Source organism: Pelodiscus sinensis, chromosome 1 (genome assembly GCF_052426305.1).
Source record: "Pelodiscus sinensis isolate ZL-2025 chromosome 1, ASM5242630v1, whole genome shotgun sequence".
In the NCBI taxonomy this organism is placed as follows: Eukaryota; Metazoa; Chordata; order Testudines; family Trionychidae; genus Pelodiscus; species Pelodiscus sinensis.
Genome location: NC_143052.1, coordinates 270,844,054 through 270,862,888, shown reverse-complemented (window position 1 = coordinate 270,862,888; position 18,835 = coordinate 270,844,054). Strand labels below are relative to the sequence as shown.

General features: G+C 40.5%; 1 protein-coding gene across 2 annotated transcripts in view; it reads left to right on the top strand.

Moving 5' to 3' along the window:
• The window catches only part of SCEL (sciellin), a 72,199-nt gene that overhangs the window by 32,228 nt on the left and 21,136 nt on the right, over positions 1-18,835 (top strand). For both annotated transcript variants that reach the window (XM_006116448.5, XM_006116447.5), the window contains 2 exons: positions 1,870-1,941; positions 18,496-18,564. In XM_006116448.5, the coding sequence (XP_006116510.1) occupies positions 1,870-1,941; positions 18,496-18,564 (141 nt within the window). The remainder of the gene's footprint in view (positions 1-1,869; positions 1,942-18,495; positions 18,565-18,835) is intronic.

Sequence of the window (18,835 nt, the reverse complement as noted above, 5' to 3'; positions counted from 1 at the left end):
TATTCTCCCACCCCTCACTTCCCTCAGTCCTTTATTCTCAAGCTGAGGTGTCTGCTGAGAGAAGCCGCTTCGTGTCTCCCTGGTCTGCTGGGGGGGGGGGGCACTAGCTTTGCGTCTCCCTGGTCTGCTGGGGGGAAGCAGCTAGTGTGGGGTTTCCTCACCCCGTTTGTAAGTAAGGATCCGATGTAAGTTGGATCCATGTAACCCGGGGACTGCCTGTATTCTGCCCAGGGATAAACTTCCAAACGGCTATGTAAATGCATTTTCTTGGATGCTTGTGCTCTTCTCCCCCCCATCCTCCTTTACACTTCCTTTACTGTGTGAGTATCCATAGAGTTGTTGTAGCTGTGTTTATCTCAAGATATGAAAGAGACAAGGAGCACAGTAGAGCTCAAAAACTTCTTTCACCAACAGAAGGTGGGTCAGTAAAAGATAATACCTCACCCAACATATCTCTGTCCATAGAGTCAGCAGTTGCAGGAAGTAAGAATTCAGCCTGGATATAATTAACATACTTTCAGTAACTATCTATATACACAGGTGTTTGGTTTAGGGCTAGTCTGGAAATTAAATTACAGCCAATGTCATGCACTTCTTTTCTTGCTGGGGTGTACAGTATCTAAGATTTATAACAAATGTTTTGTCATGCTGCTGTTTTTCCAAAAAAAATTCATTTATGTCCACACTGCAATCACGTTCTTTCAGAAAAAAATTGAAAGACCAGAGGGGTTTTCCCGACATTGGTAAACCTCTTTCTATGAGGAAAAAGCCTTTTTCTGAAAGAGCTCTTTCAGAAAAAGGCGTGTGTGGATGGGGAAGAGGGAGTTATTTTGAAAGAAGAGGAAAAAGCCCTGGTAGTCACTTTGTCCATAGTAATCACAGCTTAAATGTGAGATAGTGTCCACACTGAATGGACACTATCTTTCGAAAAAACAGATCGCTTTTTTGATGCGCTTTGGCAGTATGGACGCTCTCTTTCGGAAGAAATGTTTTCGGAGGATCTCTTCCAGAAAAGCTTCTTCTGAAAGAAGTCTGCAGTCTAGACATAGCCTTTGTTAAAAGCCTTTGGTGAGGGACCTTGTCAAAGGCTTTCTGGAAATTTAAGTACACTATATCCAGTGGATGTCCTTAGCCCACATGCTTGTTGACCTCCTCATAGAATTCTAGTAAATTGATGAGGCGTGATTTCTCTTTACAGAATTCATGTTGACTCTTCCCCAACAAATTATGCTCATCTACATGTCTGGCAATTCTGTTCTTTACTGTAGTTTCAACCAATTTGCCTGGTACTGAAGTTAGACTTACTGGCTTGTAATTGCCAGGATCATCACTAGAGCCCTTTTGATATGGAAACTGATTTAAAGAATAGGTTACAAATCAAAGTTAATAGTCCACAATTTCACATTTGAGTTGTTTCAGAACTCTTGGGTGAATGTCCTCTATTCTGGGTGACTTGTTACTCTTTAGTTTATCTATTTGTTCCAAAACCTCCTGTGATGACACCTCAGTCTGTGACTGTTCCTTAGATTTGTCTCACAAAAAGAATGGCTCAGATTTGGGAATTTCCCTCATATCTTCAGCCATGAAGACCAATGCAAAGAATTCTTTTACTTTTTCCGCAATAACCTTATGATCCTTAGGATCTTACTCCTTTAGCATCTTGATCGTCTAGTGTTTTATGTGGTATATATGTAATTTAAAATATCTGTGGAAAGTAGTTGTCCTTTCTCCAAAAACCTAACCCATTACTGTATTATAAACTTAAGAAATACAATTATGTGTACTAGTATAACTTACGTATGTGGAATAAGATTTATAATTCAAGTATGTTACTCATGTATTAAACATATATTTAACATTGTGTTGCAGGACATCAGAACAAACAGAACAAACTACACCTGAGAGATCAAAAACTGCTTTAGATGATCAAACCAGAACAAGGTATTACAAATAAACATAATCAAAAGTATTGATATTGATTTGATATCCATTTACTTCAATAGCTTTATTAGACTTCAGTATCTGATGGGTTACATGTGTTTTCTGTGGATAAGGAGAAGCAGTATGGACCAAGTTTAGGACTAGAAATCTGGAATTCCATGAGTGCTAATCCTGGTTCTGACAGTTATTTTCTGCATTATCTTGGGGAAGTCTGTGCTATGTTCCCTCTGGGGTGCCCCCTAGAACTGGGATACCACTGAGCCTCCAATCCACCAGTTTGAACTATTTTTAACACTGGACTCTATGACAAGCTACAAAGCCTTTCTGCCTGCATTTTCACCAGCATATTCTCTGACCAGCCCCTGCATGGGAACATTCCAGCTAGGGCAGCTCCCAACCTTCTAGCTCCTCAGATACACAACTCCTCTGGAGTATGAACCCAAAACTGTACTATCTTGCACTGCACAGGGCATTTATAGTGTAAACTCATGAAATTTGTCCTTCCCTCAATGTGGAGAGGCATATGCAACAGACTTTTGCCAGGAGTTAGGATTCCCACAAACTGGTTTATATGAAGCAAAACCAAGTTTATTAAGTACAAAAGATAGATTTTAAATGATTATAAGTGCTAGCAAACAGATAAAAGGAAATTACCTAGCAAATAAACAAATTTGTGAATTAAACTAAACATACTATACTGATTGGTTCTGAATAGCAGATTCTCCACCTAAGAGATGATACAAGCAGGCAGCATATTCTTAAAGGACAAGCTGCACTTATTTACAGCTTGGAGTTCCTTTAGCCTGGGCCCAGCACTTCCCGTAGGTGTTTCCAGGACTCTTCTTGTGTGGGAACTGAAGAACCACAGCTGATGTCATTCCCTGCCCATACATTCCCATGCAGCTTTTTCTATATGTCAGGAACTCTTTGTTTCAAAGCATAATTCACAGACCAGTTTGTGGAAAAATACTGACATCTCAAGATGAAATCTAGAGATATGGTCACATCACATGTCTTTCTAGAGCAGTGATGGGCAACCTGTGGCCTGTTGGGCCCTCACAACCCCCTTGGGTTTCTCCCCCCATGCCTTTTACCTACTCTTCCCTTTCCCCCACAACATTTCTGGAATGCTGTGACTTGACTCATCCACACCCCCATCCTCATCCTCCCTCTCTCTCCCAGAGCTTGAACGCCATGAATCAGTGAGTCACAGTGCTCCAGAAGTGCTGGGAGGAAGAGGAGGACAAGGGATAGGGCACGCTCAGGGGAAGAAGCAAGGAAGAGGCCAGGTGGGCTTCAGGAAAGTGATGGTACTGGAGTACGGCAAAACGAGACGTAACACACATTTAAATTAGGAGCTGCATGCGGTTTACACACAACATTGTCAGAACTGCATGATCCTCTGCTTCTTTGTTACTTTTTCCAGCAATTTCATTTGTTCCTAATAATGGATCACTTTGTGTTGAAAAGGCATGATAAGAAGGAGACCCAAGTGTAATGTATTTAATTTTATTCTTGGGGGTCACAGTTACTGCACATGCCCCATTTCAATCTTGTGGACCACTGAGATAAAGGAGGGCCACTTATATGGTCCAGTTACTAGCTTTGGTTGCCCATTGCTGTGGGACAGTCATAGCAGCCATTACTTGGAGGGTGTAAGTAGCATTCTCAGGAAGGCACCCCAGTGGGATATAAGGTTATCCTAAAGCCTTTTTTTAATGGCTAATTACTCTGACTAAGTCCTTCCCCACCCAGCTATTCAAAATGAAACCATCTTGTCTAGTGGGTGTATCCCAGGTATAACTACAAGTGAAATACAGATACATGGTCAATATTCATAACTTCAGATATGAAAAGACACATACACACAAATAGAATAACCATATTCTGCATATCATAACCTTTCCAATGACATCTCACATGACTTATCTTGCATAAAATACATCATAACGACGTCATAATCATAGTATGGACTACGAACAACATGGGGTGCAGCGTCACAAAGCAATTACACCTTTTGTGCTTCAGATTCCACAGCTGTCAAATTGGAGTAGTGTGGAGTAGAGTAGCATAGAAACACACAGCAGCCAACATGGAAGGGTTAATGTAGAGAGCAATCACTCCCCTAGCTGCTACTAAATGGCTAATTTCCAACAGTGAGATTAAAATTTGGCCCCTTTCCCTCACTCAAATCTGAAATGGCTCCCTTGACAGCTGCTTGTTTTTTTAAAAAATGTTTGGCTACAAGGGGTCACATTAAAGGGCAAGAGGCTGGATGATAGTAGTTTATACGTTGTTACACGATTTTAAGACCATAGGCAGTGGTTTAGTTCAGTGTTTCTCAACCTTTTTTTGCTCCTGGCCCCCTTCTGAGCCTTGTTTACCTCTGTGGCCCCCCTCATAGCCGCTGTTAGCTGGAAAAAAGGTACATAATTTACCTAATGTTCCGTTTTTTCCATGTGGTCCCCTAGAGGTAGGGCGTGGCCTCTGGAGAGCCATATGGCCCACGGTTGAGAACCACTGGCTTAGTTAATGTCTGCATTGTGTTATGTGGATAAAAGGCACATATTCGTGCTAAAGGTTGTTAGTGTTTTAGACAGAAAAATGTAAACACAATATAATGCACAAATATAAACATATCTTTTTAAGAGTAAATGTGATAATATGTATAGAATGATATTAATTAGCTATAAACGTTGTCAAAGAATGTAGAAATGCTGATTATTTAAACTGGGAGGCTTGTCAGAATGGAAATGGTACATATTTCAATGTATTCAATAATAACAGTGCACAAACATAAATGCTGCACTCTTACCTGAAATACAATGGTTCTCAAACTTTTTGGCCCATAGCCCAGCTGGGTCAATACAAACCTTTTCATGGACTATGAGTTGCTAATGGAAACTTGTCGTTAATTACATAATTACGCTCGAGCCATTTTGCTAGTGATGCAGCTAAGGAAAACGGTTTAATTTAACCAGGAAGAAAGGAAATATTAATGTTAATTATTAAACAGAGTAAGCACTTAAACTTTTTTATATTAATTTATCAAACTTCATTTTAAATATTAATTTATGTCCAACAAAAAAAATTGCCTTGTTGTTTACTTTATTAATGGCAGGGGTAGGGAACCTTTTTTGGGTCAGGGGCCATGATCCCACAGAAAAATCAGTTGGGGACCACACAAGTGAGAGGCAAAAGAAAAAAAACCCTCCAAAAATCTCCAGACCTCATTGATGTGGCCACCAACTGAAACACTTCACTTCTCTGGTGCTCCAGCCCTACCTGGGGACAGGGAAGGAGCAAAGAGGACTGAGATTCAGAACTTCCTATAGACCAAATTAACTCTCCTGGGATTCCAGGGTTAGTGGATTTTGTGGGCCCCACCCTAGGCTCTGGGGTTGGGTGAAAAATGGCAAGTTCAGTATGTGGAACATGGCTACCAGCAAGAGGGAAGGAGATGCAGGAGGTGGGCAGGAGGTGAGATGCGGGGGGGGGGGGGGTTAGGTGCAAGGTCTGGATGGGAGTTTGGTGTAGAAGCCGGCTGGGAGTAGGGTATGGCCATGGAGAGGGGCAAGAGCAAGGGAAAGTGCAGTGTGTGGCCAGGAAGGAGGGTGCAGGAGCAAGGGGAGCCAAAATGAGCTGGTGTAGGGTGTCTGGTTAGAGGGGAGGCTGCAGAAACAGGGCGAGGTGCAGGGTCTCAGTGGGGGGTGTGCAAGGGAGCTGGCAATACTGGGATCTGGGCATGGGGGGCACTTACATGCCTTTGTGCCCCATACCAGTCCCAGGCACTGTATCCCACTGCTCCTAATGGCCAGATTCTGGCCAATGGGAGCAGCAAGGAAAGCATCCAAGCAGTGCGCCCATGTGCTGCTGTTCCCCAACTGTGGTAGGGAAACTGCTTCTTCCCTGTGAGACAGATCACGCAGTGAGGCTCAGGGCTTTCTCTCCACTGCAGCGGGAAGCTAAGGCTGGAGTGGCAGCACAGGCTTCCTGCCTTAGGGGGCGGAGGGAGTCTGAGGTTAAGCTTGACCATCTGGGAGGTGGCCACGGACCACTAGTGGTCTGCAGACCACAATTTGAGAACCACTGCTGTAATATAGTCCCTGACTATGCAATTTAGCTATTTGATTAAAATTGTGATTTCATTACAGAACAGATATGCACTGAGAATTATAGTAGCAAACAATTTTATATATTTAATTTTAAATAAAAAAGCCACAGATATTAAACTCATCTTAAATTAATTCAGTTACATAGATTTGATTATCAAAGTCACATTTTTGGAGATTTGGAGCCACAGCATGTGTTACCTTGAATTCACCGACAAAATATACAGTGCAAAAATCACAAGGAAAACACCACAAAGATGTCTGGCAGTGTAATTTTCTAGGAAGAAAGCAATGCTTCAGTGAGACAGTTCTGTTGGCAAATCTTGAAGATTCTACAGAATAAAATATACCAGTTCATTAACTAGGGATGTCACAGCCATTCCCCACTATAAAGGGTTCTTAAAGTCTTCCTTAATCCCCATTCTCATGTAGCACATATCCATCCTCCTTTAGTGAGTCTCATTAACATATCAAGCTTTTTATTCCAGTTCCTCCATTGGTGGAGTGCTGTATGAATAATATTTGACTGATCTACTATGTTACTATGGTAACCTTGTTCTGCAGCTATTTGTGTCACTATTGTAAACTATAAGTAGCTTGGAAAACCGAGGGATAAATTATCCCTGATGTAACCAATTGTACGGTTTGGCTATAAATTCTGCTAAATGTATGTATCCAATAGTGGTCAATAGAAACATCATTTTCTGTTAATACTACATTAATGCTATTATTTTGGAGAAAATATTTACTTCACACCAAGGAAAATTAACAGTAAATCTATTTTCTAGTAATGCTTAAATTCACTAAAATAATATTAAGGATATTATTTTAGCTAACGTGTGAAATATTTTACCATTGCGTAATTTTACCTAGCACTGTAACATTTAAATGAATTTTTGAAGATATATATTTACTTGGATTTGTTTTTTCTCTAGAGTGATTTTAGGGGATTAATGAATTAATCCCCATTTAAAATGACGTCTTCTGTAGGGTACTAAAGTGCAGCATTCTATTCATTCTTACGTGATTAAATTAAATATAGGTTCTTATTAACATTTATGAGGACACAATAGTTATCAAGTCTTCTTTATTTTGAGAGGTCTGTATGGGCTAGGAAAAACATATACCTGGAACAGGTATATGCTATTGGATTCTACAGATTACATTTTGAGGTGAATCAGTCCTTGACTTTCTTTGTTAACCTCATAGGATCTAAGTTGTGGCAAATCATTTAAGGAGAAATGCAGCTGATTCCATGTGGAAGCTGTCAATGCTAGTAAGAGCATAATTTGGAGGGAGATTAGCTGAGATGGCTGTAATATACAAAGAATGTTATCTATTAAGCAGGGGCGAGGAGTTATATGGGCCCTTGGTGCCTGAGCTCTAGGAATATTCCTATTTTGGAGGCCTTGCTCCAGCAAAGTTTGGGGATGGGTCTCTCCCACAGTCCTACATACTCCCCCTGCCTGGGGCATCCCCTGGGATGCCTGCTGCCCTCAGGCAATTTAAAATGACCTAGGAGCCTCACCACCACCACTAGCCGCACAGTGGGGCTACAACAGCTTCCTGCCCGTGTACTCCATATGGCTGCCAGCATGACCCTGAGGCTCCTGGGTGGGTTGTGTGTGTCTCCACATGAGGCCCAAGCATTCCTATGGCCAATGAGAGCTGCAGAGGTGATGCCTGCAGGCAGCAGCATGTGAAGACTCCCTCTGCCAAGAGCCACTACCAAACAAGAGTGTCCCAGGTAAGCATCACGCCTTCATCCCTTCCCACTCCCAAACTTCCTTCCTTCCAAAGCCTGTACCTCTACCCCTCCCCCCTAAACTCCCTCCCAGAACCTGATGCCTCACATATTCTGCACCCGAATGCCCTCCCATAGCTTGCATCCTGCACCCTCTTCTGCAACCCAATTCCCTGACCCAGCCTAGAGCCTGTACACGGTACCCAAACTCTATCCCAGAGCCTTTACCTAAGACCCCTTCCCTCACTCAAACTCCCTCCCAGAGCCTTAGGCCAGTGGTTGGGAGAGGGAATTTGCATGGGGGAGGGGTGCAGGCTTTGAGCATTCTGGGTACCACCAAAATTTCTACAAATGAGGGACGTTAAAAATCTAAAAAATTATTAACCATGTAACAGATAGAATTTCTATCTGTTACATGGTTAATATTTTTTTAGATTTTTAACATCACTCATTTGTAGACATTTTGGTGGCCCCCTAAATGCCCAGTGGTGGTACAGTGAACTGCGGCTCCCCATGGGACTGCCATGGCTCTTGGCCCCACAGGGCTTCTAGGGTTCCTGGTCAAGTGTGGCCACTGGAGTTACTGTGGCTCCCACAGCTGCTGGAGATCCAGCGGCTGCCAGAGTTTCCAAGGATCCTGGCCCTGTGTGGCCAGTGGAGCCACCTGAGCTGCCATGGCTACCATTGCTGCTGGAGCTCCCATGGCCGTTGGGGCTGCCGTGGCTTCCAGGGCTCCTGGGGCTGACAATTAACCATACAAAGTCACATCACCTTTTGTACTGTATCCCTTCCCCTGTCTTTATTTGCTCTCAATGTGTCTATAATTTATTTGTGTGTTATGTATAATTTAGACAGTAGGTCCCTCAGGGCAGTGGCCTTACCATCTTATACCCACCTGAAAATATATAAATTATAAAGAAACCTACATAGACACACTTTTTCCTTCAGATCTGTTGAATGGATCCTATTTGTGTTGTGCTAATACCATCCTGGGCCTGTTGTGCGTCTTCCTCTTTCAGTTTTGCACCAAGTGGATTGTTTTGCCTTGCCTTGAGCAATAATTTTATTGTATTAGATAACTGTAGCAATTTGACAACAGTTACTCTTCTATTAGTTGCAAATGTGATGGCTTGAATCAGTGAGGTCCCCTTGAGACTGATGTCTGGTCTGCTGATTATACCATAAGCTCACCTGCCTGCCCTCCCAGGCGCCCCACGATCCTATCTTGCTGGGCCAGAATATTTGTGCCATCTCTCCCAGCTAAGGCATGGAATTGGGTAATAGTTCCCCGGAAGAGTAACACACTACTCAGATCTGGGAGAACTAAGCTAAAGGGACTCATCAGCACCCAGAAATACAATCCTAAAAGGGACTAAAACCCTAAATAAATCCATTTTACTTTTTATAAAAGTTTAACATGGAACAGGCTCATAAAGATGTTCACCCTCTTTATCAGTGAAAGAGAGGTGTGCACAACTGTTGATTCCCTTCCACCCCATAACAGGGTGGATAATAAACAAAAGTATTTTCATTAAGTATCAAAAAGCAGGATTTAAGTGATTGCAAGTGAAAACAGTCAGATCAAAGTAATTTATTAAACAAAAATAAAACAAAATATGCCAGCTAAGCCTAACATCATGAGAAAAGTTGTTACAAAAATCATAGTTCTCACCCTAGTTTTATTTCAGATGCAATTCTTCACAAGCCAGGGCTGATCTTTTCCTCTGACCTGGGCCTAGCAATGCTCCTCCATTCCTCTTGTTACAATTTTTTTTCTTCCATGTGTTCTTGGGTATCCTCTTAGGGTTGGATGGCAGTTTCAGTCCTTATTTGCTCCCTCTCCCTTAAATAGAATTTATCCAGGGTGGAAATCCTTTGTTCAACTCTTCCCCCCCTCTGGAAAAATACCAAATTCAAAATGGATTCCAGTACCAGGTTGCACTGGTCACTCATCTTTCTAGGACCTACCACAATCCAGTCTTACAGAAAAAACAAAATCATTCATAGATCATTGTTTTGAGCACCGGGCTATAATTTCCTTAAGTACTACTAATGGCTTTCATTAGAAGACTTATGAAATGTAAACCTGTTTATTAACCTATTTCTAACTGCACATACAAGAATGATACATGCACACACATAGAATATACAAATTCAGCAGATTACAAGATTATTAATGAGATTATTTGTCCCATTTTGCATAAGGCATATTTGCATATTCATATTCATAAAAACAATGGGCAGAGCAGCACAGCAAATTTTCAAAACCTGCATTGAGTGGTGTACAAAAGGCGATAGTTTGTTCTTTTAAATCATAGTCAAGATTCCAAGTATAATTTTATTCTTCCATCTATTAATGATCTCCTTTAAGAAGGAGGTAATTTATGTGTCTGAAGTTATGTAAAGACTACACATAAGTTCACACACAATAAAACTTATCTAAATGATCTGTGAATGATTTTGTTTTTCCTGTAAACCTGGATTGTAGTTGGTCCTAGAAAGGCAAGTGAACCAGGGCAACTGGGTGCTGGAATCCATCTTGAATTTGGTATTTTTCCAGATGGGGAAGAGTTGAACAAAGGATTCCAACCCTAGAGAAATTCTATTTAAGGGAGAGGGAGCAAATACAGTACTAGGTACACTGGGTGAGATAAAATCTGAATGCAACTCCATTACATCAGGGACTAATTTGTGCCAATGTATTACAAATAATTAATGAAGGGATTGCCACAAAGAGATTAAATAGAATATAATGAATCAATAACAGAATAGCTTCAATTATTAAGAAGTTCTAAAATTCACAACCCTGTGTTGACCTAAGCTATTTTGGAGTATTTGGGAAGATGCTCAGACGCTCTAGTGATGAGGGCCTTATAAAACTTGAATAGAGCTCTTACTCAGCTGCCAAATTGCTTTTACTCATGCTGGCTGCCTCACTGAACTTTAATGACTGTCAAACTGTAGAGGTATAGTAAACACTACAGAGTCTTTTTTTCAAGCAGTGTAGTAAATGTGGGTTGAGTAAGATGTTTTAATAGTGTGTATGTGGATGAAGGTGGGTAAAGAGGAGTCTTCCTAAGTAACTGAATAACTTTTGTCTTGGAAGCTGATGGAGAGGCCAGCCTTCAGCTTTCATTGACTATTTTATGCAGATATTTTCATCATCTTTTGTTATTCAAGCTGTCCTACCTGTGGCTTTTCAAAATAAAATGTAATGTCACTATTTGAGAAATCATAGTGTTTGATTCCGTCTAGCTAGCTGTCCCTTATTTCCATAATCATCCCATTTAATGTAAGACTAAAGTTGTAACTTAAAAAGGATCCAGAGAAACAATGAAAAAAAAAGTAAGTGACTTTCTTCTTTTTCATTGATTGCTGCCATTTTCTAGAGTCTTCTGCTGTTTTAAGGAGTGGGTTGAAGCTGCCATGGATAAGGGAATACTGGGTTTGGGCATAGATGAGCAACTACCCAAGACATGTTTGCAAAGGGTGAGGTTCCAATTACATTTACATATGGAGAGGGGGATGCCATTATGACCTATGCCTCTGTGCTTGCAATGCAGAGTGTAGCCTTTCCACTCTGATGTTTGTGTTCTTCCCATTGGCTGTTTATAACTGTTTATCCTAGTGAGATAAATAGAAAAGAACATAAACACTGTCAAATCAAGTGTAAAAAATGTAATAAGAAAAGCAAAAAAAGATTTTGAGGAACAGCTAGCCAAAAACTCAAAAAGAAATAACAAAATGTTTTTAAGTACATTAGAAGCAGGAAGCCTGCTAAAAAACCTGTGGGTCCCCTAGATGATCGAGCTATAAAAGGAGCAATCAAGGACGATAAAGCCATTGCGGAGAAACTAAATGATTTCTTTGCTTCAGTCTTCACGGCTGAGGACGTTGGGGAGATTCCTGAATCTGCACCATCCTTTGTGGGTGATGAATCTGAGGAACTGTTCCGGATTGAAGTGTCATTAGAGGAGGTTTTGGAACAAATAGAAAAACTTAATGTTAATAAATTTCCGGGACTGGATGGCATTCATCCAAGGGTTCTAAAAGAACTCAAATGGGAAATTGCTGAGCTATCATCTGTGGTTTGTAACCTATCCTTTAAATTGGCTTCCATACCTAATGACCGGAAGGTAGCCAATGTGACACCAATATTTAAAAAGGGCTGTAGAGGCGATCCTGGCAATTACAGACTGGTAAGTCTAACCTCAGTACCGGGCAAATTAGTCGAAACAATAGTAAAGAATAAAATTGTGAAGCATGTAGAAGAACATAATTTGTTGGACAAAAGTCAACATGGTTTCTGTAAAGGGAAATCCTGTCTTACTAATCTATTAGAGTTCTTTAAAGGGGTTAACAAACATGCGGACAAGGGGGATCCGGTAGATATAGTATACTTAGATTTTCAGAAAGCCTTTGACAAGGTCCCTCACCAAAGGCTCTTGTGTAAATTACATGGCCATGGGATAAGAGGGAAGGTCCTTTCTTGGATTGAGAACTGGTTAAAAGACAGGAAACAAAGGGTAGGAATAAATGGTAAATTTTCAGATTGGAGAGGGGTAACTAATGGTGTACCCCAAGGGTCAGTCCTGGGTCCAATCCTTTTCAGCATATTCATAAATGATCTGGAGAAAGGGGTAAGCAGTGAGGTAGTAAAGTTTGCAGATGATACAAAACTGTTTAGGATAGTTAAGACAGAAGCCGACTGTGAGGGACTCCAAGAAGATCTCACCAAACTGAGTGATTGGGCAACAAAATGGCAAATGAAATTTAATGTGGATAAGTGTAAAGTAATGCACATCGGGAAAAATAACCCCAACTATACGTACAGTATGATGGGGGCTAATTTGGCTATGCCAAATCAGGAAAGAGATCTCGGAGTTATCGTGGACAGTTCTCTGAAAACTTCCACACAGTGTGCAGCGGCGGTCAAAAAGGTAAATAGGATGCTAGGAATTATTAGGAAAGGGATAGAAAATAAGACCCAGAATATCTTACTGCCCCTATATAAAACTATGGTACCCCCACATCTTGAATACTGTGTACAGATGTGGTCTCCTCACCTCAAAAAAGATATTTTGGCCTTGGAAAGGGTTCAGAAAAGGGCAACTAAAATGATTAGGGGTTTGGAACGGGTCCCGTATGAGGAGAGGTTAAAGCGACTGGGACTTTTCAGTTTAGAAAAGAGAAGACTGAGGGAGGATATGATAGAGGTTTATAAAATCATGAGTGGTATAGAGAGGGCCGATAAAGAAAAGTTATTTATTAGTTCCCTAAATAGAAGAAGTAGAGGACACCAAATGAAATGAATGGGTAGCAGGTTTAAAACTAATAAAAGAAAGTTCTTCTTCACACAGCGTGTAGTCAACCTGTGGAACTCCTTGCCAGAGGAGTCTGTGAAGGCTAGGACTATAATAGAGTTTAAAGGGAAGCTAGATAATTTCCTGGAGGTTAGGTCCATAAAAGGCTATTAGCCAGGGGATAAAATGGTGTCTTTGGCCTCTGTCTGTCAGAGGCTGGAGAGGGATTGCAGGAGACAAATCGCTTGATCATTGTCTTCGGTCCACCCACTCTGGGGCACCTGGTGCTGGCCACTGTCGGTAGACAGGATACTGGGCTAGATGGACCTTTGGTCTGACCCAGTATGGCCGTTCTTATGTTCTTATGTTCAGATGTACTTATTTACTGACTTATGATTCTCAGCAATGTTTTTGAGTAAGGAGCCTATATTTGCATAGTTCACTTTTACTTGGTAGGATGTGGTGAAAACTCTTTGCCTGATTTAAATGTGGGACTTGGGTAGATGAGATTTGCAATAAGATTCAGCCTATGTTGAAGTGAAAAGCTCAATCTTTGTCCATTAATGCTGTCTGGAAAATTTCTGCTGCTATCGTAGGGAATATTTTCGCTGCAGGCATGAATGTTAGTATTTCTGGAGGGCCATTGAAGCCTCCTTCAGGGAATGCAAGGAAATTATTTCTGTCAGGAAATAACAAATTTAGTTGGTATCTATAGATATCTATACGTTCCACTTTTGTAATATTTTTATTTAGGAATTAAGAAGAATTGCCAACTTTAATTTAAAAATATGAAGGCAATTCAAACAACACATTCATTCCTTGGGAATAAAGTATACCATTCGACGAAATTAAGACAATGGTGTTTGGAGATAAGGAAATAGGAAGGGAGATCAGCGTAGATGGGATCGAACTAGAGAACGTAGAGAAGTTCACGTATCTGGGGAGCAACATGACATATGATCAAGACAGTAAGAAGGAAATAGTGACTAGAATAGTGAAAGCAAGAGTGACTTTGAAGGTGACGGATAAGATCTGGAAAAGTAAAGCGATTGGCTTAGGAATGAAGCTGCGCATCTTGAAAACGTGTGTATTTAGCAGCATGTTGTACAGATGTGTGACATGGCTGATAACAAAAGATTCGAAGAGAAGGATATTGGCGTTCGAGAGGAGCTGTTATAGAAAGATCCTGAGAATAGGATGGATGCAGAAGGTCACCAACGAAAATGGGTAGATGATATAGTAGATTGGTGTGGAGCTAGTCCACAGAAATTAAGCCACTCCGTGCTGGACAGGGAAAGATGGAAGGAAATAGTGAGGGAAGCACTGAACACCAACAGGTGTTGTGCCCATGGTTGTTGTTGATGATGATGAATAACATACCTGCACTGAGATAACTGCAGGGATGTTAAAGATAGTAACACTTTTTTTCTTTGACCAAAAAAACCAAAATAAAAAACAAAACAAAAAAACCCCTCACACACATCACTGATATACCAATACAACTACTAAGCTGACTTTTCTATAGAGGATAGCAGTGTATTTTTTGTGCTTACCTATTTTTTTCTATTATTTTTACTTAATGGCCTGAAGCCATTAACCAACTCTATTAAGATATATATATATATGCCTAAGAATCTTTCAATTGTGTCTAATGTTACATGTCATCCTGCTTATGCACTGCAGTTACATATCACTAAGTTTTCCTTTCTAGCTACTGCACTTTGGTGTCTTCCTAATTTACCTTCCTTTTCTAGAGAGTATACTGGGGCAGACTACTAGAATGAGACATGGGTTGCTTCTCACCCACATGTGTGTTGGACTCGTAGGGTATGTCTTGACTGCACCCCTCTGCCGGCAGAGGGATGCAGATTAGGCAGGTTGAAATTGCTAATGAAGTGGGGATTTAAATATCCCGCGCTTCATTAGCATAAAATGGCCGCTGCTTTTTTTTGGCACGGAGCTTTGTCGGAGAAAAGCGGCAGTCTAGAGGCTGATCTTTCGCTAAAGAAAGCCTTTTCCGATAGATACTGTATACCTTGTTTTACAAGGCATAAGGGATCTATCAGAAAAGGCTTTCTTTTGTGAAAGATCAGCCTCTAGACTGCCGCTTTTCTCCGACAAAGCTCCACGCCAATAAAACGTGGCGGCCATTTTTATGCTAATGAAGCGCGGGATATTTAAATCCCCACTTCATTAGCAATTTCAACCTGTCTAATCTGCATCCCTCTGCCCGCAAAGGGGTACAGTCTAGACATACCCTAGTTACTAAAAAAGTAGGATTAATCCTGGAGCACGTGTAAAGTATATGTTACTAGTAACTGCTGTCACATCTGGGTTTGTCTGAAAAGCCTGTTTGTGATTATAAAAAGTAGCTTTTGACATTCCAGACTGCTTTTTTCTGCAAATGAATATACGCATTTCTGGTGAGAAATTTTGGCACCACTGCAAAAGACAACAAAGCTGCACATTAACTGACTTTATAGTGAGTGGGGGGATTCTGCAGTTCATTTCTAGTACAGATGGCACCTGTTAGAGTTTTATGGTTAGCAGTGTTGGTTTGCATCTCTTCTGTTCAATCATATAAATGATTTTCCACTGCAGAGCTGATGTGAAAAGATCCAAATGCATTATTTCTTGCAGCGTTTACAAGGTCATACTTATCCTCAAAGCAAAACTCAATGAATTGCTGGTTTTTCTCCTGTGATCTTTTCCAATCCACTTCCCCTCAAAACATTCTCTTCAACAACTTTTCCTCTGTATTTAGCTCTGAAATTCTCTATGCTAAGCAGCACGTTGTGGTTTTGGCACAGTATAAATGGTTTTCACAGTCGGCTGCAGACCTCTTCAATTTCCTCAACCTTGGCTACTGCTGGTGCAAGGTGAGGGCTCCTTTGAGGCAGATTGAAAGCAACCTGGCATTGGTTAGTCTGGTTTGCAACAGTGATTAAAACACACCCTAATTCAGAATAAAAGCCATTCCTTTCTTATTTACACACCATAATGTCTGTACTAGGGGCTTTGAAGGGCGTCTGGACAATTGACGATCAACACTCAGAAAGGCCTGTTATGTTAGTCTTAGTACAATGCAAATCCTGAATTACTTACTATGTTTCAGGATGCATTTCCCATTTGATCCAGAATTTAGACGTTCCAGCTGGCAACTTGTAGTTGTTTTTGTAACCTGAAACTGCCCTTTTCAGTGCTGATGTTATTAGGACAGAGATGTCTTTGAGATTTTAGCTCTGCTTTATTATTGAAATGGTAGTGTTTTCAAAGGTTTTGTCAACCTTTTCTTGGTTGCATAGTGATTGGTTTACAACCCAGCAGTCAGCTGGAAAATAAAGTGAGTATAAATCATTTCAGCTAGACATAAAAAGTAAGGCCAACATTTTTAAAAGGCCAAATATTTTTTAAATAACTAGTGGTTTTTGGTACCTCATTTGTAGGTGTCCAACTTGAGACATTACAGAGGAGCCTGGTTATCAGAAAGCACCTCCCTATTCCTTTGAAAATCTTGACCTAGAATCTTGGTGCCTTTATAATACATGAAACCCCACTCAAAGCCACCCCATGAAATTGGTTTACTTCCATCATTCACTTAGCACTTGCAATCACCACTCAGCAAGTTACATCTTAAGTCCATCAGTTTATGCACTTTTTTTCTCTGTCTCTCATTGTTACACTCCAGCGTTGCAGCTACACTGGTAGTAGAAATGGCGAGAGCACTAAGGTGCCAGACCTATTCCAAGAGAGCTTAGATGGTGCCGTAAATGCTGGCAGATGCTTTACAGAAGTTGCTACAATAGGTGTAGGCTTGTCAGGCAACTGTAGGAATTTTAAGAAAAATGTCACTGCAGACAGTCTTTGGATCTGGTTTTGCAAATTCTAATTTATCCAGTTAGCCTTGCGGGTTGTCCTATTGAATTTATTATATTATTTGTGTCTTTCTAAATAACCATTGCATCTTAACTGTAGTTATTAACCTGACAGGTATTTGAACTAGTGACCTTAAGAATCTATATCCTATTCCCAGTTCCTTCAGCCAGCCAGTTGCCCCTAACTTGAGGAATTTGCGAGATGTTAATCTTGATTACTTTAATCCTGCCAAGCAGATGGTGAATAAAAAGAGACTGAGCTAAGGAAGCATTGTGTAAAATGTAATATATCCACCAGGTCATATTTGATGGAAGAAGGAAATGTTTTTTTCCAGGAAACCATACAACATAGCTAAACAGATGAGTCACCTCAGAGTGTAGATCACAGGATGTATCATTTATCTGGATTCCTCAACTTTATTTTATAAATTAGAATGATTGACAGGATGGAAATATATATACACACAGTATAGAAGTCATATTTTATTGAAGAAGTACCTTTGTTGTTAATGTCCCTTTAGACAAGAGATGAAATTGCACCCTCTTCTCCAAGCCAATCAATACTGTTCCTCAGTGTATTAAGAATAGCTTATAAGGGGAAAATGAAGTTGGCATAGGCGGTTGTTATTTAAAATATAAACAGAAGAGTAAATTTAAGGTTAATTTAAAACATGGAATTTGTCTGAGAGTTTATTTTATTGTCATAATTTCCAGATGAAAACTAATTAACTCACCCTGCCAAAGAAACAACATTTTTGTGATCTGTTTCTTTTCTTTGCCTAGACAGCCATTCCACCACAAACATTCTTCTTCTCACCCTGCACCCAGATCTCTCCTGCCCTCAATGGGGGCATGTCTACACTAGGAAATAATTTCAAATAAGTAAAATTGAAATAACACCTGAAATACCAAAATTGAAATAGCGTGTCCCCACTATGGGGAAGCATTGGACTTAAAATTATTTTGAAACAGCGTGTCCACACTGATTGGAACCTGCCTCAGATTTAGAGCCCCCAAATTCCAGGAGGGCACCAGGAAGGCAGACACTTCCTCTGTCTGCTTGGACAGGCAAGCTTCAACACGTACTTTCACGAGCTCCTCTCTATGGCTGCATCTCACATGCCACTTCTCCGCTACCTCCCCAGTCACGGGACAGCAAATGGAAGCAGCGTGCTCTGGTTGCTCTTGTGGGTGCCACAGCACTCACGACAAGGAGCTGGAGCTGCTGCAAAATAGTGCCAGGCTCATGGGCCTCGTGCTGCGCCTCATGGCACAGTTCATCAGATTTTTTGACTATGTATTAATTTAATATTTTAATCTATTTTGTTTTTATTTTAATTCCCTACCTATTATGCAGTATTTCACAGGAAAACACTGGTTCCTTTTTAACATTTGACACTACTATTTATACAGGATAAGATGTCGTATTCGGAGTGTTCTATTGAACTTCTTTGGAGTGGGTGCTTTTATATATTTGTATAAAACATTATAACTGTATTAATAGTATTTAATTTTTATAGACTAGTATCTCCAACAAAACCTGGCATGACTGTTGCTGAAGGAAGAATTGCAGCAGAAAGAACTATAAGGTAGGGACGACATACAATTAATTGAAAATTGTTATACTATGTTTAAGTCTGGAGTCCCCAACATTTTTTATATTAAAGACCTTAGTTAAATTTTCAAAAACATATAGGCTCCAAATGGGGTCACATCAAAGCAAAATAGGCACCTTTTTGTTTGTACCAGCAAACTCCAAATGGGGCAGTTAGGGTGTATCTACACAGCAACGTTATTTTGGGATAACGGACATTATTCCAAAATAACTTTGCGAGCATCTACACAGCTAGCCCATTATTT